At 34.7% G+C, this 25910-nt stretch overlaps 1 protein-coding gene across 4 annotated transcripts in view; it reads right to left on the reverse strand.

The window, feature by feature from the left end:
- ST7L (suppression of tumorigenicity 7 like) overlaps positions 1-25910 on the reverse strand; it is a 59471-nt gene that overhangs the window by 21051 nt on the left and 12510 nt on the right. For 3 of the 4 annotated variants that reach the window (XM_030324648.2, XM_030324647.2, XM_030324646.2), the window contains exons 6-11: positions 20151-20229; positions 10868-11022; positions 9274-9371; positions 8890-9004; positions 6165-6237; positions 4859-4961 (exon numbers count right to left, since the gene is read on the reverse strand). In XM_030324648.2, the coding sequence (XP_030180508.1) occupies positions 4859-4961; positions 6165-6237; positions 8890-9004; positions 9274-9371; positions 10868-11022; positions 20151-20229 (623 nt within the window). Of the gene's footprint in view, positions 1-3043; positions 3352-4858; positions 4962-6164; positions 6238-8889; positions 9005-9273; positions 9372-10867; positions 11023-20150; positions 20230-25910 lie in introns of those variants that run through there. The other variant, XM_032594362.1, reaches the window with a different exon arrangement.

Here is a 25910-nt window from a genome sequence, read left to right on the forward strand (position 1 = left end):
ATTTGCATTTCCCCAATGACCCATGATGCTATCTTCTGATGTGATTATTAGCTATACATATATCTTCTTTGGTGAAGTGACTATTCAATCCTTTACCCATTTTTTTTCCCTTTAGTCATGTTTTAAATAAGTTTTTTGTCCTCTTATTGAGTTGTAAGAGTTCTTTCTGAGTTCTGGATACAGAACTTCAACAGTATATGACTTGCAAATGTTTTCCCCCAGTCTTTGGCTTTCCATTTTCTTAATGATGTCTTTTGAAGAGCAAATGTTTTAAGAAGTCCAGTTTATCAATTTTTTCTTTTATGGAGCATGATTTTGAAGAAATCTTTGCCTAACCTAAGGTCACAAAGCTCGAAGTTTTATAATTTTACCTCTTATATTTAGATCTATGATCCATATTGAGTTCCTTTTTATATTTGGTATGAAGGAAGGGTCTGGGTCCTTTTTTTTCTCCATATTGATTGTTCCAGCACCATAGAAAATACTATCCTTTCCCACTGAATTGCTTGGGAACTCTCGTTGAAAATCAACTGATCATTATGTGAGTTTGTTTCAGGATTCTCTATTGTCTTCTATTGACCTACATTTCAATATTTATGCCAATATTATACTATTTTAATTACTGTAGCTTTAAAAATGTCTTAAAATTGGGGCACCTGGGTTGGGGGTCCAACTTCAGCTCAGGTCATGATCTTACAATTCACGAGTTCAAGCCCTGCCTCTGGCTCTGTGCTGACAGCTCAGAGACTGGAGCCTGCTTCCGATTCTGTGTCTCCCCCTCTCTCTGCCCCTCCCCTGCTCATGCTCTCTCTCTCAGAAATAAACATTAAAAAAATTTTTTTGAATGTCTTAAAATTGGATAAATTTGGGTGAATTCCAACTTTGTTCTCCTTTCTCAAAATTGTTTTGGCTATTTTAGGTCTTTTGAATTTTCATATCAATTTTAGGATGAGTTTGTGAATTTCTACAAACAAGCCTGGTAAGATTTTAATAGGAATTAGATTGAATCCATAGATCAATTTGGAGACAACTGTGGTCTTAACAATACTGAGTCTTCTAATCCATAAACATGGAACATATCTCCATTTATTTAGGTCTTCTTTAATTTCTTGTGTGTGTGTTCAAGATAAAAAAAAAAGTATCCCCTAAAAGCATTATAGATTATCTAGAGCAGATTCAATCTGGATATATTATCTATCCAACAATTTAATTTAATTAGGGCAATGCCTAGGATTTCTACTACCCTCCCTTGTACCCAAGTGCCTCCAGCAGTAGTTTTGAAGACCAATGCACAATGCACATCATCAGAATTGTTACTGCTGAGAATACACTTTGTATGAGAGGATTTGTGAAACAGAAACCAAGTCCACAACTACAGGGTATAGATGGTCCATATTTTGTTATTCTTAGTGAGAATTAAATAAAATTTTTAGACATCTTAGTGATGTATTTAATTTGAATAGTTCGGTTAATAACAATTGCTTATCTTCTCACACAGGAAGATTTCCATCCCATCCTGGATAATAATGATACAAATCACTTCTGAAACGTTGACTGTGTGTCAGGCCTTCTTCTAAGCTCTTGAAGGATATGAACTCATCTAATCTCAATTAATAACTCTGAGGGATAAGAAATATTATTCCCATTTTACACATGAGATCACTCGAGAGAAGCTGAGTAACTTGTCCAAGGTTATACAGCTAGGAAGTAGTGGAGCCAGAATTCAAACATAGGCAGTTTAGTTGCAGAATCCATGCTCTTAACCACTCTGCAGCATGAGAGAACAGAGCATTTCATTTGGAGTTATTTTCAGACCTCTGCTTCCAGTAATGGAACACTGGGTAATTCAAATCAACCCTCTCAGACAACTAAAAAGCTGAACAAAATATTTTTAAAAATCCAATCAAATGCATCAGAGAATTCACAAAGGGTAAGGAATTAGCAGCCCACAGTCTAAAGAAGGCAAAGGGGCGCCTGGGTGGCGCAGTCGATTAAGCGTCCGACTTCAGCCAGGTCACGATCTTGCGGTGCGTGAGTTCGAGCCCCGCGTCAGGCTCTGGGCTGATGGCTCAGAGCCTGGAGCCTGTTTCCGATTCTGTGTCTCCCTCTCTCTCTGCCCCTCCCCCGTTCATGCTCTGTCTCTCTCTGTCCCAAAAATAAATAAACGTTAAAAAAAAAAAAAAATTTTAAAGAAGGCAAAAATTGGAGAAGTAAACCACATTTGGGGCTTCTTTTACCATAGAGACATTTGCCAATTTTGGACAAGATGGCAAAGAGGCTGTTCAAACTTTCTGCCAGTTTTATAAGGCTAAAGGAACAAAAGTCAGGAGTTCAAGGTATGTCAAGAGTGAAGGCCCTGGTAAAACTCTCAGGGTTGGATTGGCATCCAGAACGGCTGCATCCTAGGAATAGGGGTGAACCAGATACAAACCCAAACTTTCATGGGCTACAGCCCAGTTTCTAGTCATCTAGGTAGACCAGAAAATATCAATCCCTGAAACTGAATTAAGGTGATTCTGTCCTGCTAATTGCTTCTCCTAGGCATCTAAGAGCAAATAAAATCCTCTCCGAAGGAAGATATTGTTATCTGAGGTTTCAAGTTATTTCTACAATTTTTTCAGGTAAAATATCAGATACATAGTCAAAGAAAATCAGGCATAAGAGAAGACAAGAAGAACATAATGTAGCAGAAAAAAAAACACATTATAGAAACAGACACAGAAGTTCCAGATATGGGGATTATCAGAAAAAGACTTTAAGATAACTACTTTAAACTATTTTCACAGAGATAAAAGACTATACTTTAAATTTTGGCAGAGAATTAGAAACTATAAATAGCAAAGGAGATGTGAAAAATAAACAGAAATTCAAGAACTGAAAAACGTTTCAAAGGAGTGAAATCATACAGAGTATATTCTCTGGACATAATGCAATCATGCTAGAAATCATTGATAAAAAGATAATCTTCGCATGTTTGGAAATTAAGAAATAGCCAAATGGAATAAATGTATCTCTAAATCAAAGAGGAAATCAAGATGGAAATTAGAAAATATGTTGAATTAAATTATACACAAAATATTACTATAGTATGCAGTTAAAATTGTACTTAGAGGTTTATAGACTTGAACAAATATATTAGAAGGAAGAAAGACTGAAACTAATGAGTTAACTTAAGTACCTATATAAAAAGATACAGGAAATAAAAAATAATAAAATAGAGCCAAAGTAAGTTGAAGAAAGGCCATAAAGAGCAGAAATGAATGAACCAGAAAATAAACAGTAGAGCAGATTGTCAAAGCCAGAGCTTGGTTCTTTGCAGAGACTAATAAAATTCATAGATCCCTGGGGAATCTGGTCAAGAAAAAAAAATGGTAGCCAGTGTTAGGAACTAAATAGTAGATATCACAACTGATCCTGCAAACATTAACAAGATAATAAAAGGATTTTATGAAATCTTTATGCCAATAAATTAAAATGAAATAAATTCCTAGAAAAATACAACTTAACAAAAACCAACACAAGAAGAATGAGGAAATTTGAATAGTTATGAAATACAGAAACTAAATTTATAATTCACCTATTAAAGAAATGAAATTTGTAATGAAAATCCTTCTCACAAAGGAAACTCCAGAATCAGATGGCTCTATCAACAAATTCTCTCGATTATTTAAGACAGAAATAATTCTAATTTTACACAAATTATTCCAGAGAATTTAAAAACACAGAGACCACTCCTAACTTATTTTATAAAGCCAACAATGAAAAGTACAGGCCAAAAACATAAGAAAAAAAGAAAGTGAACATAATTAATGTCACAACAGTGGTTACCTTTAAGCAGGAGGGAAGGAAGCATAGTTTCTGGGGGATGGCAAGGTGGTTCTTGACCTCAATGGTAGTTTTCACTCATTTGCTTTATAATAAATCATTAAGATCCACATTTCTGCTTTTTACACTTTGATATATATGTAATACAATTAAAAATAAAATTTAAATTTATGGGACCAGTGTCACTTAATAAGAGAATGGTATGAATATTTGTTGACTGTCATTCTTAAATTTCAGTAATTTTCTTAACTCTATACTTACTCTAAGAGACTTACAACTTCAATTTCTTGGAGATTATCTTTTAGAGATTAATCTCTTTAATGTTTACTTGCTTCCAAATTCCATTAACGTACATTATACTGGAATCAACAGTTATAATTACATTTGGTAACAGATGCATATATTCTTGAATATTCTATAGTTCCTAACATGGAGCATTGTTTTTAAAACCCCAAATTTAATCTCGGGTGATAAGACACAAAGATTAACCAATAATCTGTATGTCTGCAAGGTGTATAATATAAAGACAAACGAGATGGGTATAGTTTCATCTGGGACTAAATAAACATCAACTCAGCAGTTTTTCTGGGAATTCCACATCTGTTTCCTATCATTGATTATTTTAATCTATTTGTCTTCAGTCTTTGTCTATCCCTAGTTCAAAAACCCAGGCATCTGTCTAGAAGTAAAAAGCTTTTACAGTAACAGGAAATTTGATTTAATGATCTGAAAAATGAATGATCTTTTATTAAGACCATGCCATTTTATTTCTTCTCTATAACTAAAGTAAAAGGAACAGCTAGGTGAATACATTTCAAATTTTATTTTGAAAGCAATTACAAAGCCTAGAGTGAACTCCTGCTCCTATTCACCTTGCTAAATGCCTTTTAACATCCCGCTTATAGTGACTATCAAAATATAACAGACTAAAACAATTCTGACTCAAATTATGGAGACCCAGATTTGGTCTACATACTTTCATGAATTTGATAAACTTAAATAAAAGTAGTAGTTTCATCATAAAATTTCTCACTTTTGGAACATGAGGATTAAATTCCACAGCTCTATGAATTGCTTCCACAGCATTAATTTCTGCCATGCTTAGCCCTCTTCTGGAGGCTGTTTCAGGACAGAATCTATAAGAAAACCACAAAATGAACAAATGAATGTAAAAATCCATGATTTTGATCATAATCTAACTTCCTGAATCAGGGGTTTCTGGTGATGGCCAAAGACAAAGCCAAATAACTAGTAAACGTGAAAGTAAAGCCTTTATTTAGTTTAACATATAAAGAAAAGCAGCATAAGCAATGGAAATCCTCAAATTTAGGTAAGGAAAGCCTTCGAAGTCCATTGAAGGCACACTCTGGGAAAGGCAGTAGATATAAAATGCTACACAGGGACATCCAGAGAGTCTCATGAAATGGAAGTACATTGTTATTAAATTTTCACTGAGAGGAAAGAGTAATATTCCATTCTAATTTATATCAAGGCATAGTAATCTAAGGTGAAAAAAATGGTTGCCATTTGGTTGGTTTCCGAAAATTTTATCTGTGGAATAAAGAGAAATTCATTAAGGGCAGCCCAAAGGATAAAGATAAACAGAATAACTTGAAATTATAATCTCAGAACAGATAGTATGAAACTATTTCCCCACCACACACCTTATCAGTACCATTATAGCTACTCTCTGTACTTTCTAGCATTGCTTTAAGCATTTAACACACACAATCCTCACACACCCATGCTTTATTCTCACTTTACAGAGAGGAAGAAACTCAAACTGATTAACATGCCCAAAGTTCCACAGCTGGTATGCAGTAGACTTTGAATTGGAATCCAGGTTTAGTATAGCTCTAAAAACCTTGCTTTTTCCACTACACTAGTAAGAAGCCTCACAAGATCAAGGGTTATTCAAAAGGAAGTAGAGAGGAAAAAGCATTGTTTAAAGTCGGTGGTGAATCTGTTTCCGATTCTGTGTCTCCCTCTCTCTCTGCCCCTCCCCCGTTCATGCTCTGTCTCTCTGTCCCAAAAATAAATAAAAACTTTGAAAAAAAAAATGTATAAAGTCGGTGGTGAAAAACATAACACAGTTTCCCCTGCTATCTGTGAGTGTTTCTATCAAACCTTTCCTTAAGCTGGAATGGCATAAAGTGAAGAAGCAATTACCTTTTCATGAAAGTGAGAATCCTGTTTGGATTTCTTTCGGTTAGTGAACACATATATTAATGCAGGTCTCTTGCAAAAGCGAGGTGGCATAAAGTAAACTTTCAGACAGCAGGAGAAACCCATGTTGAGTTTAGCAGTCTTTCTAAATTACTGTAGTTTTCATTACTTACTTATCTGAAACAGTCCTTGTCTTCAATAGTGCTGCTGTGTAACAGATTGCTGCTGACTTTGGAAGGCTTATATCTGTAATTGTAATTTTCAACTCAGGTAAGAATTACAAAACATATCTTAAGACATTTTTAATAAGAATAATTCATGATACAAAATCAACAGATGCAACACAGTAGTAGAAGCATGTGGACATGTAGTTAGACATGCAGACCTGAGTTTTAATCCTGATTCTAGTATTTACTAGCTATGCATTCTTGAACTAGTAGCAACTTCTTTAACCTTTAACCTTAGTTTTCTCTTCTCAGAATAGAGAAGTAATACTGTTCTGGCAGAGAGTAAATTAAATTATGTCTGTGAAAGCCCTCATACAATGGTGAAAAGCACTCAACAAATGTTTATGCTATGCTTACATAGGAGTATTCAGGGAAAAACATTTAGTTATAGCTGGAAATACTGAAAATTCCACCTTTCACAGAGAAAAACTAAGATTAAAAAAATAGAAATACTTAATAGTAGTTAAATCCAGGTAATACAACAGATGATTTTAATTCTTTCTCCTTACAATATTTCTGTACTTTCTACATTTTCTTAAATGAATTTTAAAAAAATTAAAAAAATTAATCAGGAATTATAATATAATTAGTTATATAAATCCTTTCTTAAAGAATGCACACAATAATGTTATCAGGGAAGTAGGACTTGAGGACCTTGAGTTTTATTTTATTTTATTTTAATTTTTTTTTAATTTTTTTAGCGTTTTTTTTTTTTAATTTATTTTTGAGAGAGAGAGACAGAGCATGAACGGGGGAGGGGCAGAGAGAGAGGGAGACACAGAATCCGAAGCAGGCTCCAGGCTCTGAGCCATCAGCCCAGAGCACAACGCGGGGCTCGAACTCACAGACCGCGAGATCGTGACCTGAGCTGAAGTCGGACGCTTAACCGACTGAGCCACCCAGGCACTCCGAGGACCTTGAGTTTTAGATTCCAGAATTATACCAGCAAATAGAGAACTAAAGAAATAAATCTGTAGAGTGCCTGGGTAGCTCAGTTGGTTGAGCGTCCAACTTTGGCTCAGGTCATGATCTCATGGCTTGTGAATTCAAGCCCTGCATCAGGCTTGACAGCTCAGAGCCTAGAGCCTGCTTCCAATTCTGTTGCCTCAATCTCTGCCTCTCCCCGCTTGCACTCTCCCTCTCTCAAAAATTAATAAACATTATTAAAAAGAAAGAAAGAAAGAAAGAAAGAAAGAAAGAAAGAAAGAAAGAAAGAAAGAAAGAAAGAAAGAAAGAAATTTGCTTTTAACTTCTACAAGATTCTAGGGGCGCCTGGGTGGCGCAGTCGGTTAGGCGTCCGACTTCAGCCAGGTCACGATCTCGCGGTCCGGGAGTTCGAGCCCCGCGTCAGGCTCTGGGCTGATGGCTCAGAGCCTGGAGCCTGTTTCCGATTCTGTGTCTCCCTCTCTCTGCCCCTCCCCCGTTCATGCTCTGTCTCTCTCTGTCCCAAAAATAAATAAACGTTGAAAGATTCTAGAACAGTAAAAACTCCGGAATCATAAAATCAACTGAAAACACAGAAGCATATCTAAGTTGTTAGTTTTATTTTGAATGAATCAGGTCCTATCTGATTTTTAGTATTTGGTTCCTAAGCTTGGTCATGTAAGTATCATAAGCAGGCCATGTACCCAATAAATTACATATGGAAAGAATTTCTCACAAATTTCTTCATGAGCCTACACTATTGTGAAGCACTTCCTAAGAATTCCAGATGTTTCAAAGAAATAAATTTCTCTTTCCAAGGGTAACACATTTCAAACTTTCCAAGTCATGGGGATTCCCAAACTAATGGATAGGAACTTATAACAGAACAAGGATGAATAAGTGACTTGTACATGCTCTGTTACAGTAAAAGATATGACCAGAAACATTATGCTATGCTTCTTAAAAATTCTCCCAACTCCATTTGTGGTGAACTGGCACTGTTTAGTATAATAATAAATAGCCAATACATACTGACTTTTTACTATTGGAAGACTAGTAAACAAAGAAATGGAACACCTGGATTTAAGTGCAGGCTTACCACTTACTGGCTGGGAGACCTTACCCAATTACTTACCTTCTTCAACTCCAGTTTCCTTGTTTCACTAACAAGAGCAAAAAAAAAAAAAAAAAAACTTGTCCTACCACCTCACAAGAGTATTATACAGATATGAAATAAATTACACTTTGTAATCAAAAAGCATTTTAAAAATGTTATTCTGAATTACTCATGCAACTTGATAACGGTCTCTGATACTCCAAAACAAATAAGGCACCATCCTATGTCTACGGCACCCCATACTTTTCCAATTATCTCACCTAACACACTATGCTTCAATACAACTACTATTCATTTGTCTGTATGTTCCTTTGCTAAACTGTAAATCCTACAAGGACTAAGTCCATGTCTTCTCATTCACCACTGTATTCCAAGTGCCTCACTCCTACTGGGTGCTGAATAAACAAATGAATAAATCTTTACAGAAGAAAAGTTCCTCCCTGCAGGCTTTTGCTCCCAAAAGTCCTGATAAAGAAAGTGCTTAATATAACTGTATCCATGGATTCTAAATACTGACTGTTTAGAATAGGAAGAGAAAATCAAAGAAATACCAGAACAGAATCATATTTATGATTACATAATTGAAAAAATATTTTAACCATGCTATCAACTAAGTCAATTATCACTCACCATCATATTTTGCTAGGACTGCCTGAACATCTGCATAGGCCTGTAATTCTAAAAGTGATTCTAGGAGATTCTCATGGATGTTCAACATGGTAAGAGGAGGAAATTCTTTCATCAGCTGTACATTAAAAGGAAAAAAAGATTAAAATTATAGCAAAGGAACTCAACAGAGCTGAATCTGATTCATTAAAGTAGAAATTCTTTAGTGTCTTAACAAAACTGTGAAGACTCAACCCTTAAGAAATGTACGTATATTAAATAAATATCTTGTTATAAAGACTACCATTTAAAAAATAATGATTTTGCATTAAAATAACTGGCAACTTAAACCACATTTTCAGTTTTTCAAGGAAAAATTATAAACATCCAGTCATCAAATTTACTTACATCTCTCATTATTTTTACTGCTTCTCTTATTCTTCCTAATTTTCTTGCACACATTGCTAATCTTCTTTTAATATATACCAGTACATTCGTATCTCTTCCTATTAAAAAAAAAAATGACACAACTATCACTTTGTATTATGGCCTACTATTTCATTAACATATTATCCATTAATTTTATTGGCTTACCCTGGAAGCTTCAATTAAAATTAAATTGTTTCCAAATGGAATGATTATTGAATTTGGGTGATGAACATTGAATGAGAGTTCATTATGCTATTTTTGTGTATGTGTGAAGTTTTTTATGGTAAAAGCTTAAAATCTTTCTATATATACAGAATTACTTTGCCTCTAACAGTAAGTAATCTGAGTACATTATAAATTAATTTGTGTATACTCGACAAGTATATTTTAATATTAACATAGAAAAAATATATACATTAAATAGAAAAAATAAATCTAACCTATTGAGTTTCTGCGTAAACAACCTATTATTTTAACATTCTCTATTGTTTTAACTGATAAAATATGTTCAAAACAAAATTTCCATGGCTAGAGTGAACTTTTGCTCAACAGCTAGTAACTAACAAACTATAAAACTATTTCTAGAAAGAGCTAACAAATATTTCTGTAAGTACCTCATAATCATATTTGAGATTATACAAAGACAAATGGCATGGCTTTTTCACAGATGTAGTTTCATTAGTTCCAGACTGCAAAATTATATATTCCCACAGTTGTATGCCATAACAACATACATTAATGAAACATACTGTACACATCAATATTTAGTTTGGAGAGAAAACATTATCCAAATTTTAATTTCCACAAACAAAAGATTTAGAACTTAACTGCTAGCAGATAATACATTATGTAAACATATTTCAATTTATTGCCCATAATCTGCCAAAATCATTAAACTAAAATGCTCTGGCCACAAAAAATAGCAGGAAGCAACAGCACTACAGATTCTAACATCTTTGGTGGAAGTATCTCAATCACAGCTGAGAGAGTATCCCTAAGAGTGGAAAGAATTTCAGTTGCTATGGCCCATATGCTCTCAAACACATCATAGAGAAAAGTCAAAGAAAGAATCAATGCCAAGTGTAAGGCTGAATTTTTATACCAAAGGGCTGACTCCCTGGCACTCTGTGGAGATACATACAGTCTGAAGAGCAAACCAAATGATGTACTTTCACCATTGCTTGGGGTAAGGGTGAGGATAAAGGTAATACCTGCTTATCATTACTAGAACGGTCTCCTGAATCTTGAATATTTTTGAGCTGTATTTCTCCAATGACCAACCCAGTTTTCACATGAAATAAATTACTGTTAAGTCTAAGAGCAGCACGTCTCTCAATAACCAGAGCACATCTGTTCCCTTCTGTAAGCATTCTCTAGCTAATGCATATTTGTCTTGCTGGCTTGCAGACATTATGAATACATTAGCTATCTCTTCTGAAAAGAAGCTAACCTCGAAATAGTAAGGATTTTTTTTCTGTGTGTTTTTGTTTTTTTACTTATTGTTGTTTGTGTCTTAAACATAAATGAGCCAATTTCAGGAGCTAAAAGGTAAAATCAGTTCAGATTTGCTTACTCAGTTGAGCTTCGTGCTGAGGACTTTGGTGCTGGCACTGCTGTGACCGCCTGTAAATTGTCTCTCCTGCCTTGAGTGCCTGTTTAAATAACCTTTCAGCATCCACAATAGTTGTTGCTTCTTCCTCAGCCAGTAGAACATATGCAGTGGCACAGCTATGAAGAAAGCAAGTAAGGCAATTTTAAGTAAAATGGTTAAGGCAAGTATTTTCTCTTGGATATGTCCCTTTGTTCTGCATCACATTTCCCTACTACCTTTACCTAGACTTTCCATCTCTTGGAGGAAAAAAAGAAAACTTCACTCAGTACTTTATAATTTATTAGGGGTATATTGGTATATTTTTTGTGTGTTTCCACAATTTTTCTCCTTTCCTACCTTTCTCCTCTTTATTTTCTATTTTACTTCTATATCCATTCTCTGTTTGTCCCATATTTTTCTTTGGGGAAAGGGATAAGAAAGTAAGATATATAAAGAATTATGTAGAAAGCAGTTCAAGGGACTATGCATTCTAGTTGTCATGCCTACTCTTAGCCACTCTATATTGTTAATATCGATCTAATGAGGGCAGGTATGGAAGATGGTGAAGATTGAGAAGAAAGTCCCACAGCTAACTAGGCACTTTTAACATATGACTTAGAAACCGATCATTTCAGAAATAGCCCTTTTTCCCAACCCTGAGCCTTCCTTCTGCATGCTACCCCATCCTCTCTTAGACTTAACCACAATCATGTTGTGGCAAACTCCCTTGGCCTGAATTCTAGTCTTTCCTCCTGCACTGTTGCTCATACTTGTCACACCCACACTCACTCTAAGTTTCTTCACCCTACTGAAACACAAAGATTTCTCTTTGTATCAATTAAGTCAAAAGCTGGCTAATAAAGAGAAATTAACCTGTTTGGGGGCAAAAAAAGAGAAAAAGTTTCCTTTTCATTTCAAAAAACAGCAAGTACATCTCTCCTGGAGACAATATGCTAGTTATCTAAGCCTGCACTGTCAAGTACTGTAGTCATTACCACATGTAGTTACTGACCACTTGAAGTGTGCCTAATCTGAACTGAGATGGGAGGTCAGTGCAAAGTGCACAATGGCTTTTGAAGACTTGGAAGAATATAAAATACTTTAAAAGTTTAAAAAATATATTGATTATACGTTAAAATAATATTTTAATATTTTGAATACAGCTTAAGAAGATATATTATTTAGGTTAATTTCACTTATTTCTTTTTACTTTTTAAATCTGGCTACCAGAAAATTTAAAGTTACTTATATGGATCATGTTATGTTTCTATTGAACAGTATTTAGGAAGAGAAGAGAAATTGTTGGTAAAACTACAAGACCAGGCATAAAACAAAAATGATGGCAAGGTAACTATCAAACAACTGGGGACAAAAAAGATCTTTTGAACGTATCAAATGGAAACTGGACTATTTCAGCATCCTTCAAATACTACACTAAATTGACTATATGATAATTTCACTCATCAACAGACATTTTGCTATTACATTATATTAGATTTCTCTGAAGCATTAGATATATTGCTGCTTTAAATGCTAGGCTCCCAAACTGCCATTCTAAACATAATTCAAATGCTTTTAAATAACAAAATAAAAGCACTTTTAAAAGATCTAGATAGGTATAAATTGATGGAGTAGAATCAAAATATGAATATATTTTAAATTATAGCATAGCTATATGATAAAAAGAAGTTCTTTCCTCTCAGAGCTTTCTTGTATTTGTTCAAAAATATTTTTAATGGACATGTTAATACAGAAATTAATTTTATGAATATTGAAATAATTATTAGAAGTGTTGCTTTTTTTTAAATTAATGTAAAATTCACATCACAAAATTAGCCATTTTAAAGTATGTCATCCACAGACTTTTAATATATTTACAAGATTCATTCATGTAGCATGTGGCTGTATTTCACTCCTTTTTATGACTGAATAATATTCCATTGTATAGATACACCACATTCTGTTTATCCATTCATCATCACCTGATGGCCATCTGGGTTGGTTCCAGTTTGAGGCTATTATACTGCTGGGAACATCTGTTTAAAAGTTTCTGTTTGAACACCTGCTTTCAGTACTCTTCAGCATATGCCTAGCTGTGGAATTGCTGGGCATATGATGGTTCTAGTTTTATCTTTTTGACAAACTGCCAAACTGTTTTCCACAGTGGCTATACCATTTTACATTCCTACCTGCAATGTATGAGGGTTCTGATTTCTCCACATTTTTGCAAACATTTGGTATTTTCTGGAGGTTTTTGTTATACCCATCTTGTGAAGGGACATCTCATTGTTGCTTTCATTTTAATTTCCCTAGTGATGAATGATGTCAACCACCTTTACATGTGCTAATTGGTCATTTATATATCTTCTTTGAAGAAATGTCTATTCAAATCCTTTGTTCATTTTTAATTGGGTTATCTTTTTGTTATTGAGTTGTTAACAGCTCTTGATATATTCTGGATGCTAGACTCATCAAATATGGCTTGCAAACATTTTCTCTCATTCTGTGGGTTGTGTTTTCACTTTCTTGATAGTATCCTTCAATGCACAAAAGCTTTTAATTTTGATGAAGTCTAATTTATCTAATTTTTTTTTTTTGTTTTTGTTGCTTGTGCTTTTGGTGTCATATCTAAGAAACCATTGCCAAATCCAGTCTTGAAAATTTGCCCCTGTCTTCTTCTAGGAGTTTATAGTTTTAGCTCATAAATTTAGGTTTTTGATTAATTTTTAATTGTTTACGATGTGATGTAAGGGTTGCTTTTTTACGTAGTTATCCATTTGCCCAGTATCACTTAGTGAATAGACTATTCTTTCCCCTACGCAATGGTCTTGGCAACCTTGTCAGGGGCACTGGGTGACTCAACTGGTTAAGTGTCAGACTCTTGATTTTGGCTCAGGTCATGATCTCATGGTTTGTGAGAGTGAGCCCCACATTGGGCTCTAGGCTGACAGCATGGAGCCTGCTTGGGATTCTCTCTCTCCCTTCTCTCTGCCCTTCCCTGCTCACTCTCTCTTTCTCTCTCAAAATAAATAAATAAACATTTTTAAAAAATGGTCCTGGCACAAAAATCAATTGGCCATAAATGCATGGGTTTATTTCTGGACTCACAATTTGATTCCATCAACCTAGATGTCTATCTTTATTTAATTACTGCAGCTTCATAGTAAGTTTTGAAATCAGGAAGTGAGTTCTCCAACTTTATTCTTTTTCAAGATTGTTTTGGCTCTTTGAGGGCTCTTACAATTCCATGTGAATTTTAGGATCGGCTGGTCCATTTCATAATCATGGCTACTGAAATCCTGACAGGAATTGTACTGAATTTGAAGATCAGCTTGAGGAGTGCTGCTATCTTAACAATATTAAGTATTCCAACTCATGAACATGGGATGTCTTTCCATGTCTTCTTTAACTTTTTCAAAAATACTTCATCATTTTTAGTGTACAAATCTTGCACTCCTTGGTTAAATTTAATCCTGAAATATTTTACCATTTTTGATGCTATTATAAATGGAATTGTTTTTCAAATTTCTTTTACAGACTATCTACTATTAGTGTATAGATATATGACAGACATTAAGAAAGACTTGTTTCTGCCATTTCTTATTTGTTTTCTTTATGTCCTATAGACAATAACTTTGTTGAACTCTTTTGTTAGCTCTACCAGTTTTTTTGTGTGTGGATTCTTTGGGATTTCTATGCATAAGATCATGTAATCTGTGAATAAAGTTTTACTTTTTCCTTTATGATTTGGAAGCCATTTCTCCCCCATTCTTACCAAATTGCACTGGCTAGCCCTTCCAGTCCAATGTTAAATAGAAGTGGCAGAAAGTGGCAGTTCCTTCCATTCCTGTCCTTTTTTTTTTAGTGTTTTTACCATAAAATTGTGTTGGATTTTGTCAAATACCTTTTCTGCATCAATAGAGATGACCATGTGGTTCTCATTCTTTTTTCTATTAATGTGGTATCTTACATTGACTGATTTTCATATTTTTTAAAAAGTTTATTTATTTTGAGAGAAAGAGAGAGGGAGAGCAGGGGAGGGGCAGAGAGAGAGGGAGAGAGAATCTCCAACAGGCTGCACACCATCAGCATGGAGACTGACATGGGCTCAAACTCAGGAACTGTGAGATCACAACCTGAACTGAAATCAAGAGTTGGATGCTTAACTAATTGGACCACCCAGGTGCCCCCATATTTTTTTAAGTTTTATTTACTTAAGTAATCGCTACACCCACATGGGGCTCAAACGCATCATGAGATCAAGAGTCACGTGCACTTCTGACTGAGCCAGCCAGGAGCTCCTGATCTTCATATTTTAAACCACCCTTGCCTTCTTGGGATAAATCCCATTTGTTCATGGTATATAATTCTTCTGACATGCTGCTGGATTTTCCGTGCTAGTATTTTGGTGAGGATTTCTGCATCTGTATTCATAATGGACATTAACCTATAGTTTCTGTTTCTTGTGATGTCTTTGTTTGATTTTGGTATGAGGGCAATACTGGCTACACAGAATGAGTTAGGAAGAGTTACTTCCCTTCTATTTCTTTGAAGAGTTTAAGAACTGGTGTTATTTCTTCTTCAAGTGCTTGGTAGCATTTGCCAGTGAAGGGATCTAGTCCTGGTTGCCTTTGTTTGCAAGTTTTTAAATTATTGATTCCATCTCTTCGCTTGTTACAGGTCTATTCAGATTTTCCATTTCATCTTGGGTCAGTCTTGGTACTGTGTTGCTAGAAATGTGTCCATTTATCTAATTTGTATGCATATAATTATTCACTGAATTCTCTTATGTTTTTCATTTCTATAAGGTCAGTAGTAATGTTCTCAGTTTCATTCTTAGTTTTAGTAATCTGAGTCTTATCTCTTTTTTAGTCTAGCTAAAAAGTTTGTCAATTTTGTTGATCTTTTAAAAAACCAACCTCTGGCTTCATTCTTTTTTTCTACTCTGTTTTGTTTATCTCACTCTAATCTTTGTTACTGACTTCTGTTTGTTGTTTAGTTAGCTCTTCATTTTCTCATTTCTTTTTTTCATTTTTTTAATTTTTATTTATTTTTTAAATTTACACCCAAGTTAGTTAGCATACAGTGCAACAATGATTTCAGGAGTAGATTCCTTAATGCCCCTTACCCATTTAGCCCATCCCCCATCCCATTTAAAAATTTTTTTTTAATGTTTATTTAATTTTCAGAGAGACAGAGGAGTGGGGAAGGGGCAGAGAGAGAGGGAGACACAGAATCCAAAGCAGGTTCCAGGCTCTAAGCTTTCAGCACAGGGGCCAACACAGGGCTTGAACCCATGAACTGTGAGATCATGCCCTGAGCCGAAGTCAGTTGCTGAACCAACTGAGCCACCTAGGCACCCCCATCTTCTCATTTGTTAAGGAAGGTATAAAGTTTAAGTTATTGATTTGAGATCTTTTTTATTAATGCAAGTGTTTACAGCTATTAATTTTTCTCTGAGCACTGCTTTCTCTGTGTCTCGTAAGTTTTGGTATGTTGTGCTTTCATTTTCACTCATCACAAAGTATTTTCTGATTTTTTCCTTGTGATTTATTCTTTGACTCATTGGTTAAAACTTGTGTAACTTCCACATATTCCAATATTGTGGAATTTCCAGATTTCCTTGTTATTGATTTCTAATTTTATTAGAAAATATGGTTGCAGTGAATAGTTTACATAATTTCAATGTTTTGAAATTTATTGAGAATTGTTTATATCATAATATGTGATGCATCTTGGAGAATGTTCCCATGTACACTTGAGATGAACACGTATTCCACTGTTGTTGGGTAGAGTACTATACAGATGTCTGTTAGGTCTAATTAGTTTATAGTGTTCTTCAAGTCTTTCATTTCATTGTGTATCTTTTGTCTAATTATTCTATCCATTATTGAAATTGCATGTTGAAGTTTCCAACTATTATTGTTGAACTGTCTATTACCTTCCTTCAATTCTGTCAGTTTTTGCTTCATATATTTTGGGGCTTTGTTATTAGATGCATGTAAGTTTAAAATTGTTGTGTATTCTTAAAAAACTGAACCTCTTTTATCATTAGATAATGTAATTGTCTCATAAAAATTTTGTCTTGGGGCATCTCAGTTGGTTAATTGTCCGACTTTGGCTCAGGTCACTCCTGGTTCATGAGTTCAAGCCCCACATCGGGTTCTCCGTGTAAGCACAGAGCCTGCTTTGGATCCTCTGGCCTCCTCCCTCTCTGCCCATCCCCTCCACTCTCAAAAATAACATTAAAAAATGTAAAAAAATATTTTTTTGTCTTAAACTCTATTTTGTCTGATATTGGTTTAGCCATTGCAGCTCTCTTTTGGTTACTATTTGCATGAAAATCTTTTTCCATAATTTTACTTTCTACTTCTCTGTGTCTGTCTAAAATGAGTCTCTTATAGACAGCATATGATTTAACTATTTTTTAAATCCATTCTGCCAAAAAAGGCCTTTCACTGGAGAGTTTCATCTATTTACATTTAAGTAGTTAATGGAAAGGAAGGACTTGTTTCTACTATTTTCCTATTTGTTTTCTATATGTCCTTTTTTGTCCTTATTTCCTGAAGTAATTGTGTTAGGTATTTTCTAGCATACCATTTTGATTTCCTTGTCACTTCGTTTACTATGTTTTTTAGTTACTTTTAGGTGATTAACAATTAACAATTATATTTAACTTCTTAATTTACAGCAATCTAGTTTCAATTAATACTAACCTAGTTTCTATAGTATACAAAATTTTGCTCCTTCCCCCCCACCTTATGCTGTTATTGTCACAAATTACATTTTTATATACTGTACGTCCATTAACATAAATTTATAATTATTTACATTGTTGTCTTTTAAGTCGTATTGAAAAAAAAAGAATTGCAAACCCAAAATATATTAACTTTTATATTTGCCTATGAAATTATTTTTACTGGTGTTCTTTGTTGCTTTGTGTAGAGTCAAGACTGTCTAATGTCCTTTAAGTTCAGCCTGAAAAACTTTTAGCATTTTGCATAATTATAGGTCTACTAGCAATGAACTCTCAGTTTCTGTTCATCTGGGAATGTCTTAATTTCCCCTTCATTTTTGAAGGACAGGTTTGTTGGATATAGAGTCTGTAGTTAACAGTTTTCTTTCTTTCAGAATTTTGACTTTGTCATCCCACTGCCTTCTGGCTTCTATGGTTTCTGATGAGAAATCAGCTGTTAATCTTATTGAGGATCCCTCATACATGATGAGTCACTTCTTTTTTGCTGCTTTCAGTAATCTCCCCTTGTCTCTGGTCTCAATGTGAATGTCTCTGATTATATCTTACTTGGGGTTCACTGAGTTTCTTGGTCTTTGTTTCTAGATTTATTTCTACTTTTGTCCCTAGATTTCTTTCTAGATTTCGGGATCTTTATTGATATTCTCTAATGGTGAAACATTCTTCTCATGATTTCCTTTTGTTCTTTGTACATGGCTTTCTCTACCTCTTTGAGCATATTTAAAATATTTGATTTAAAGTTTTTATCTAGAAAGTCCAAAGTCTGGGCTTCCTCAAGAACAGTCTCCGTTCCTTTCCTTTCTTTTCTTTGTATGGGATATATTTTGTTTCTTTCTATGTCTGGTAATTTTTCTGTTGAAAACTACAAATTTTGAATATAGCAACTCTAGAAATCAGATTTCCCCCTCCTCCCCATGGCTTGCTGTTGTTGCCTGTTGCAGTTGTTTACTTGCTTAGTGACTTTTCTGAATTTTATGAAGTTTGTATTCTTTATCATATATGACCAGTGAAGCCTCTGCTCTGTTGCCTTATTTATCAGCCAGTGATGTGATAGAGACTGCCTTAAATACCTGGAACCAAAAACAAAACAAGAAAACCAAGTCTTTGCAGATTGGTTCTGTGTGTTGGGGCACACCTTCAACATTCAGTCAGGCATACAATTCTGCCTTAGCCTTTACTTTCTGTTTGTGCAGAACCTGAAATTTAGACAGAGCTTAGGGCCTTCTTAAGTCTTTTCTGAGCATATGCCCAACCTTAGGTATATGTGGGACGTTTGAGATTCCCAGGCATATGTGAGAGCTTTTGAAAGCCTTTACTTCCTAAAGTAATTCCCCAACCTTTCCTCACAAGCTTTCTGATTTGTCTATTGTTTGCCCCAGCTGTTATCCCTTGCCCCCAGGGCAGCAGGGACTAATGCATTTGCCTTTAAACGTTTTCAACAAATGCCCCCCAGTGTAGCTGTGTCAATGGTGGGAGAGTTCAGAATTAACCCAAATAAAGACAAGCCTTTTAAGTTGGTCCTTCAGGGAACACCAGACAGGTCAAAATAAACAACCACAATTTTTTAAGAATAAAATCCATTCCACTTCCTCTGGTAGTTGGAACCTATACCCAAAATGAAGACTTTTTGTCTTCAAGGCCGCCCCACTGAGCTACAGAGTGGGGGATGGGGTCAGTGTAAGTTAAAACACCACAATGCTCTTATAGAAATTCGGCTGTTTTTTTTTAATTGATTATGCATTCTCCAGGATGTTATAAACTTTTGATTAGTTTCTAGGGTTTCAATAAAGCTGATTCACTGCTTTTGGAGTTCCCCACACTGTGATTTTGCTCCACCTTGGAAAGGTCTTCTCAATAAAGATAATAGATCTTGTTGCAGGATACAGGGGACAATGTTAAATTCACGTTATTCAGGAAGCATTTCTTGATTAACCCTGACTAGGGCTGTATTTTTATTCCTGGCATTTATTCAGTATCAGATTAACACTTACTGATCTGCCCCACTTAAATATTATGATTTTACATTTTGCCTTTTCAAAATGTAGAGTTGATACAAAGAGCTATAAAAAATAAATGTTCTTAACATGAAAAAAAGTTAGAGGTACATATCATTTATTTTGAATCCTCTTCTCATGCCTCCAATCCCATTAGCAACTAAAGTTCTCAGGACTGAATGAATGCTTTAAATGAATGACTTAAATGAAAAACAAAATTAATACAGGTGGCATTAAGTATTTTAGTACTCTTTAACTATCAAGTATTATAACCAATTAGTTCAGCATTCTCCATTTAAAAAGTATTTCTAGGATAATTTCTATTCAAAAGCATAGATAAGCTTGTAATTTAGGAAGCAAAGTACAGATGTGAACACTGCAAAATTTCTCTCTAGTATGCAAAATAAGGGGACTGGTAATGACTCCAAGTGTTTTAGGAACAGACAAAAGATAACATAAAATCATTTGCCTGGGTTTCCTTCAAAACAAACTTACTTTCCATATATTTCAAACTTACTCATTGTTTAATTCTAAAGCTTGATAGGCTGCTTTGATTCGAGCTGGAGGATTTCTTTCCCTCCATGCCTTCTGCATAACTGTAGGAAAAATATTTCAAAAAGTAGATGAGATGGTAAACATAAATAATCTTACTCAAAACATATGAAGAATGAGCTATGAAAGTAAACAAAACTTTAAATAACATGTTCTTAAACATAAGAAACAAGAAATTGGGGTGTTAGTTCACATTAATCTTATGAGAAATTCGCATTAAATTTGGAAGCTTCACATACAATAAAAATATATTCTTTCTCTGATTTAAGTAACAACATATAAAGTGTTTAATCCATTTGATTGCATCATTATTATACATGAACATTTATACTTCTAAATGCATATTGAGTCTGAATGACATCAAATTATAATCAATATGAAATATTCTACTTTTTAAATCACTTTGCAAAGAGTCTATGGAACTGTTAAAATATACAAAACACTTAAAAAAAGGCTTTGTCTAACCAATGATTCAATGCAGGAACAATGTTTGAATTTGCATTTTGTATAAAAAGGTGGAAAAAGTAATTAATTTAGAATATTGTCCATTTGTGGAAAATGTCAGTCTCTACCAAGATTCAACAAAGCCTAAATGAAGATCTTTCTAGAATAACAATATTAGTTTTGCTACCAATTACTGTACCAAAATGAAAATTTCATAGTAATAAATACCAAATAAGATTTCATGACAAAAAAATAAGTTTCTTAAAAATTAAATAAACAAATAAACAAAGTATATTCATGAAACTAGCTGGCCTATTTCAAGTTTGATAAGAAAAATAGAGAATCTATGAATGTTGCTTTTGGAACAAAACCTACAACTGTCCAGAAAGAATAATGTGGAAAATGTTTGAGTTTTCCTTTGGAAACAAAATATTAGTCTTGGCTTAGAAAAGAAGACAATATATTCTACTTGTGTAACAAAAATACATTTCTCATATCAAATATGTCACCATCTGGCTGACAGCTAATGTTTCCTGAACTTGACAAATAGATGCAAGTCAGCACCCATCTGATAATAACCAGGTAAAGAATAGCATTTTGTGGGGGGGCCTGGGTGGCTCAGTCGGTTGAGTGACCGACTTCGTCTCAGGTCATGATCTCAAGGTCCGTGAGTTCAAGACCCATGTCGGACTCTGTGCTGTCAGTTCAGAGCCTGGAGCCTGGAGCCTGAAGCCTGCATCGGATTCTGTGTCTCCCTCTCTCTCTGCCCCTCCCCCACTCATGCTCTGTCTCTCTCTGTCTCAGAAATAAATAAACATTAAGAAAAAAAAATTAAAAAAAAAAAAGAATAGCATTTTGTTGAAACATTAAAATATTACATAAAAATAAAGACTAATATTAGACTTGCCAGTTTTAATGATGGCGCTTTCTTCTTTAAGTTACATGATATTTACGAGTCAAATTTTGATGCTGAATCTTTATTAACATTTTAAATGGTTATTTGATATTCTAGTATACTGGAATTATTTAAGCAATTCTTTTGATTATGAAGTTACACCCAATTTTTTTTGTTAATTATAGAAATGTTGTAATAACCATCTTTCAACATCTACTTTTGCATACCTGACCAAATATTTCCTTTCTAGAAGTGGAATGGTTGTTAAATGGTTGGATATACACTCCGAAACTCTTCTCAATAAGATTGTATTAAATTACATTCTTTCAGGCAGTGGATGAGAGAGAGAGAGAGAGAGAGAGAGAGAGAGAGAGAAAGAGAGAGAGACAGTTTCCCTGCTTAGCAACACTGAGTAGTAACAATTTTGCTAATTTAATATGTGGAAATTATCTCATCTTCATTTGCATTTCTTTGCGGGGGGAGGGGCAGAGAGACAGGGGGCCAGCAGATCTTAAGTGGGCTCTGGTGCCGACAGCAGGAAGCACAACCCGGGGCTCAAACTCATGAACTGTGAGATCAGGACCTGAGCTGAAGTTGCTTACCCGAATGAGCCACCCAGGCGCCCCTGCATTTCTTTTATTTCTAGTAAGGTCATATGATCCACCTTTAAGCATTTGTTCTTATTCTTATTATGTTTTCAACTGCTCTATCCAGCCTTTCAAGATTAATCCTCACAACCAATGCAGTTCCAAGCTAAAAGGGAAAGGGGAAATAAAGCATAAGAAGAAAAATGTGTATTTCTTTCTTTAAAAAAGGCTTAGGAATAATTTAAAGGAAAATATTGATTTAGTATTCAACTGTCCTCTTTAAGAGATCTTGACATGCTCAAAAAAATAACACAAGCAATTAGCAATTCAATCAATTTAATCTATTTTTTTTAAGTTAAATAACATTCCAGTATACTATCAAGCAGAAAAGAGAAGAGCCAATCTCAAGATCAGGAGTCATAAATGTAGATGCCTACAAAGACCAGGCAGAAAAAAATATGTAAACTAAAAGGTCTAACTGATTATTGCCAAGTGGACATGCAGGTCCAGTTTTGCCATATTTTCCAACTTGTAACAAGTGTACACCTGGGTTTTAATATCAAATCTCCTGATTGTTAAGTGTTGAAAATACCATGAAAACAAATTACTCAAAAAACACTGCTAGCCAGGGGCACCTGACTGGCTCAGTCAGTGCAGCATGCAACTCATGATCTCAGGGTTGTGAGTTTAAGCCTATACTGGGTGTAGAGATCACTTAAAAATAAAATCTTTTAAAAAACCAAAACAGTGCTGGCTGGCCCTGAGAATATATTTGTTTTCTGCCTTAAGTAAACAAGTCAATGGGAAGAGAACAGAATCTACTAACTTAGTAACTGATGACAATAGTCAAGAGAAATTTGTCACATCACATACGTACATGTTTTTTTAATGTAAAACTACAGATATAAATCATTACCTTTATGTGAGTGTCTGAAAAGATCAGTATGGATCAATTCACAGATAAAAGTCTGTCCTTGAGCTCAGCATTTAGCTGGGAGTATGCATACCTCTAGAAGTACATGAAGCTTTGCAAGGACCAAAATAGGATGCATGGTTTTAAGAGAATCAATTTATAAAGTCTCAACTTTATATGACTCTTTTCTAGAACTGATCTACTTGAAGAATGTTTCTCTGAGTGGTCTGTACATCATGCTGGTTTTCCTTTCCTACCCAACATCTGCTTCCCCACTCCCCAAAAGATATATTTATTCTCTTCTCCTTTACAAAAGAAAGGCTTTTTTTACCCATCCTGAATTTTTCTAAGGTGCATTCTCTAGAGTATAAACATCTGCAAGTGCCAAAAAGGACAATTCAAAGCTTGGGTTTAGGGGCAGCCATTTTTTGTCAGGGGATTCCTTCTACTTAACAATGAAGTTAGGCATTAGAAATAAGTGTACCCCTGGGGCACCTGGGTGGCTCAGTCAGTTAAGCATCCCACTTCAGCTCAGGTCGTGATCTCACCGTTCGTGAGCTTGAGCCCCGCATCAGGCTCTGTGCTGACAGTGCAGGGCCTGGAGCCTGCCTCAGATTCTGTGTCTCCCTCTCTCTCTGCCCCTCCCCTGCTCACACTCAGTCCCTCTCCCCCTCAAAAATAAATAAACATTAAAACAATTAAAAAAAAAAAAAAAGAACTAAGTGTAGTCTGGCCCCTGGATGCTCTGAATTCAAGTATATTGTAGTGGGGAGAGAGTGAAAACAATTTTTATCAATTCCATTTATCAGCACTGCTCTCCCCTTACTATCAAAGAATGCGCTGCTCCTAAGGGGAGGTCTCCTCACAGCAAGCAAAGGGGGCACTAGTAAAGGATACTAAAGGCACTGGAATCTTATTTTGGCCAAGTGATAGGCTCTAGGCAAAGCTCCAAGACTTATCTATCTTTCTATCTTAGAATCTAAATTCAGAAGAGAGATGGCTGTCATAGGGATGCATGTTAGCATGTTTATTTGACTTGAAAAATGAAGTCAGACTTCTCTGTCAGAAAGTCAGTCTGGTTTGGTTGATAGAATTGATAATGAGAACTCACCCAGCCAATTAGGTTATATGGAGGACATTTTCCAAAGTTAAAAAAGCCAAATATGTAGCTCTAAGGATTTGACAAAAAATATAAAGTACACGATATCATTTAGAACTTATGATCAAAGGAAATTTAAATTTTAAGAAACTTATGCAAATAATTTTTATGGTGGAAAAGCATGTGTGATAAATAAAAGATTCTCAAGTATATAATAATTATAATAAAATTATATTAGAGGTGTAAAATGGATGAGTTCAAGAAGAAAACGGACTTTATAAAATTTTCTACTGCTAAAGAGTATTAATTCATGTCTTTTTCAATGGATAATGGTGGGCATCAAGTCATTAGATTACTTGAGATATATCCAAATATAGGGTAATCTAGTTTTATTTTTAACTGTCTGTAACATGTCAAAAATTATATTCTTTACAATTATTTAATCTTATGATATCAAGTTAAAAATGTGTGAAAGGATACATAGTTTCTCAAAATTCCTTTAGGAGGTATGTGAGCAAAACTGTCCTAAGAGCACAGCTTTAGTGGATAGCCATGGTTGCTATTTGCAAAGCCCACCAATGTCTATAATTCTGCTTGTGAGAAGGAGGTGAAGCCTTCATTTCTTGAAGTCTTTAAAGTTAACATAAAATACTAGTTTCCATTTCTGTTATTCCCCCAATATGACACTTTTGCCATTAATGTAAACACTAAGCATATAAACATAAAGCAATTTCTTTTTCTTCTATTTGCAATTAAACCACTTTATGTAACCATTCCAAAGATGCTTGGCTTTCCTGCTATTATCTACCCTTAGTGTATTTAACCCAGCAGATATAGATCACAAAGAACTCACTTTAATGCTGGAAAACTGGCTATTTTTCAGACCCTTGTTATTGATTTTCATCTGCCTATCACTGTGGTGAATAGAAACAGCAGTAGTATAGTGGTTAAAAGTCAGACTTGCATTTGAAACCCAACTTTATCATTTATTAGTTAGGTTACTTAGAGCATGTTACTTGATTCCCTTTGCCTCCATTCCTTTATTTCCGAGGCTGATAAAAGTACCTAACTCATAAAATGATTGGGAAGATTAAGTCAGCACATTTATACAAATTGCTTAGAACAGTGCTTGGTGCATAATAAGTGCTATACGAGTGTTAGCTATTACTAGTGAAATTGCTTAAGACGTCTGTGACACCAAGGTCATTCATTCATATTTTCATCAAAGAATAAATATTAATATTTACAGTATGCCAGGCAATGTGCTAGATGATAAGGATTCAAAGATAATGAGAATATAGTCCCTGCTTTCCAAAGTTTCATACCCTATTAGGGAAGATAAACATTGAAGCAACATGACAAAATTAACAAGTAAATGTTTGTGGTTGAATAAATTAACTAGAATTGTTTCAGTGAGGCATGGACTATAGAACTACAGAGAATAAAGTGTTTAACTTTGGAGTTGCCAGAGAAGGGTTCTTCTAGAATGTGACTTTTAACTGGATCTTGAAGGATAAAAGCAGGAAGCATAAAAGTAGGAGGATAGATAAGAAGGGAGAGAGCATTTGAAGTAAAAGAATAGTTGTGATAAAGGTCCCTGTCTTTAACCATGCATTTAAGAATCTCAATACTGTCTTCTATAGAGAAGACTGAGACACCTAAATATAGACATTTCTATGATCTTCCACTACTTTATATGCACCCCTAACTAATGACTAGGGTAAAATATACTCCATTCTAATCCACATGCCATGCCCCAGTGTTTGCACTTTGTCTTACTCTTCCTT

The sequence above is a fragment of the Lynx canadensis genome, chromosome C1 (assembly GCF_007474595.2).
Source record: "Lynx canadensis isolate LIC74 chromosome C1, mLynCan4.pri.v2, whole genome shotgun sequence".
Lineage (NCBI taxonomy): Eukaryota > Metazoa > Chordata > Mammalia > Carnivora > Felidae > Lynx > Lynx canadensis.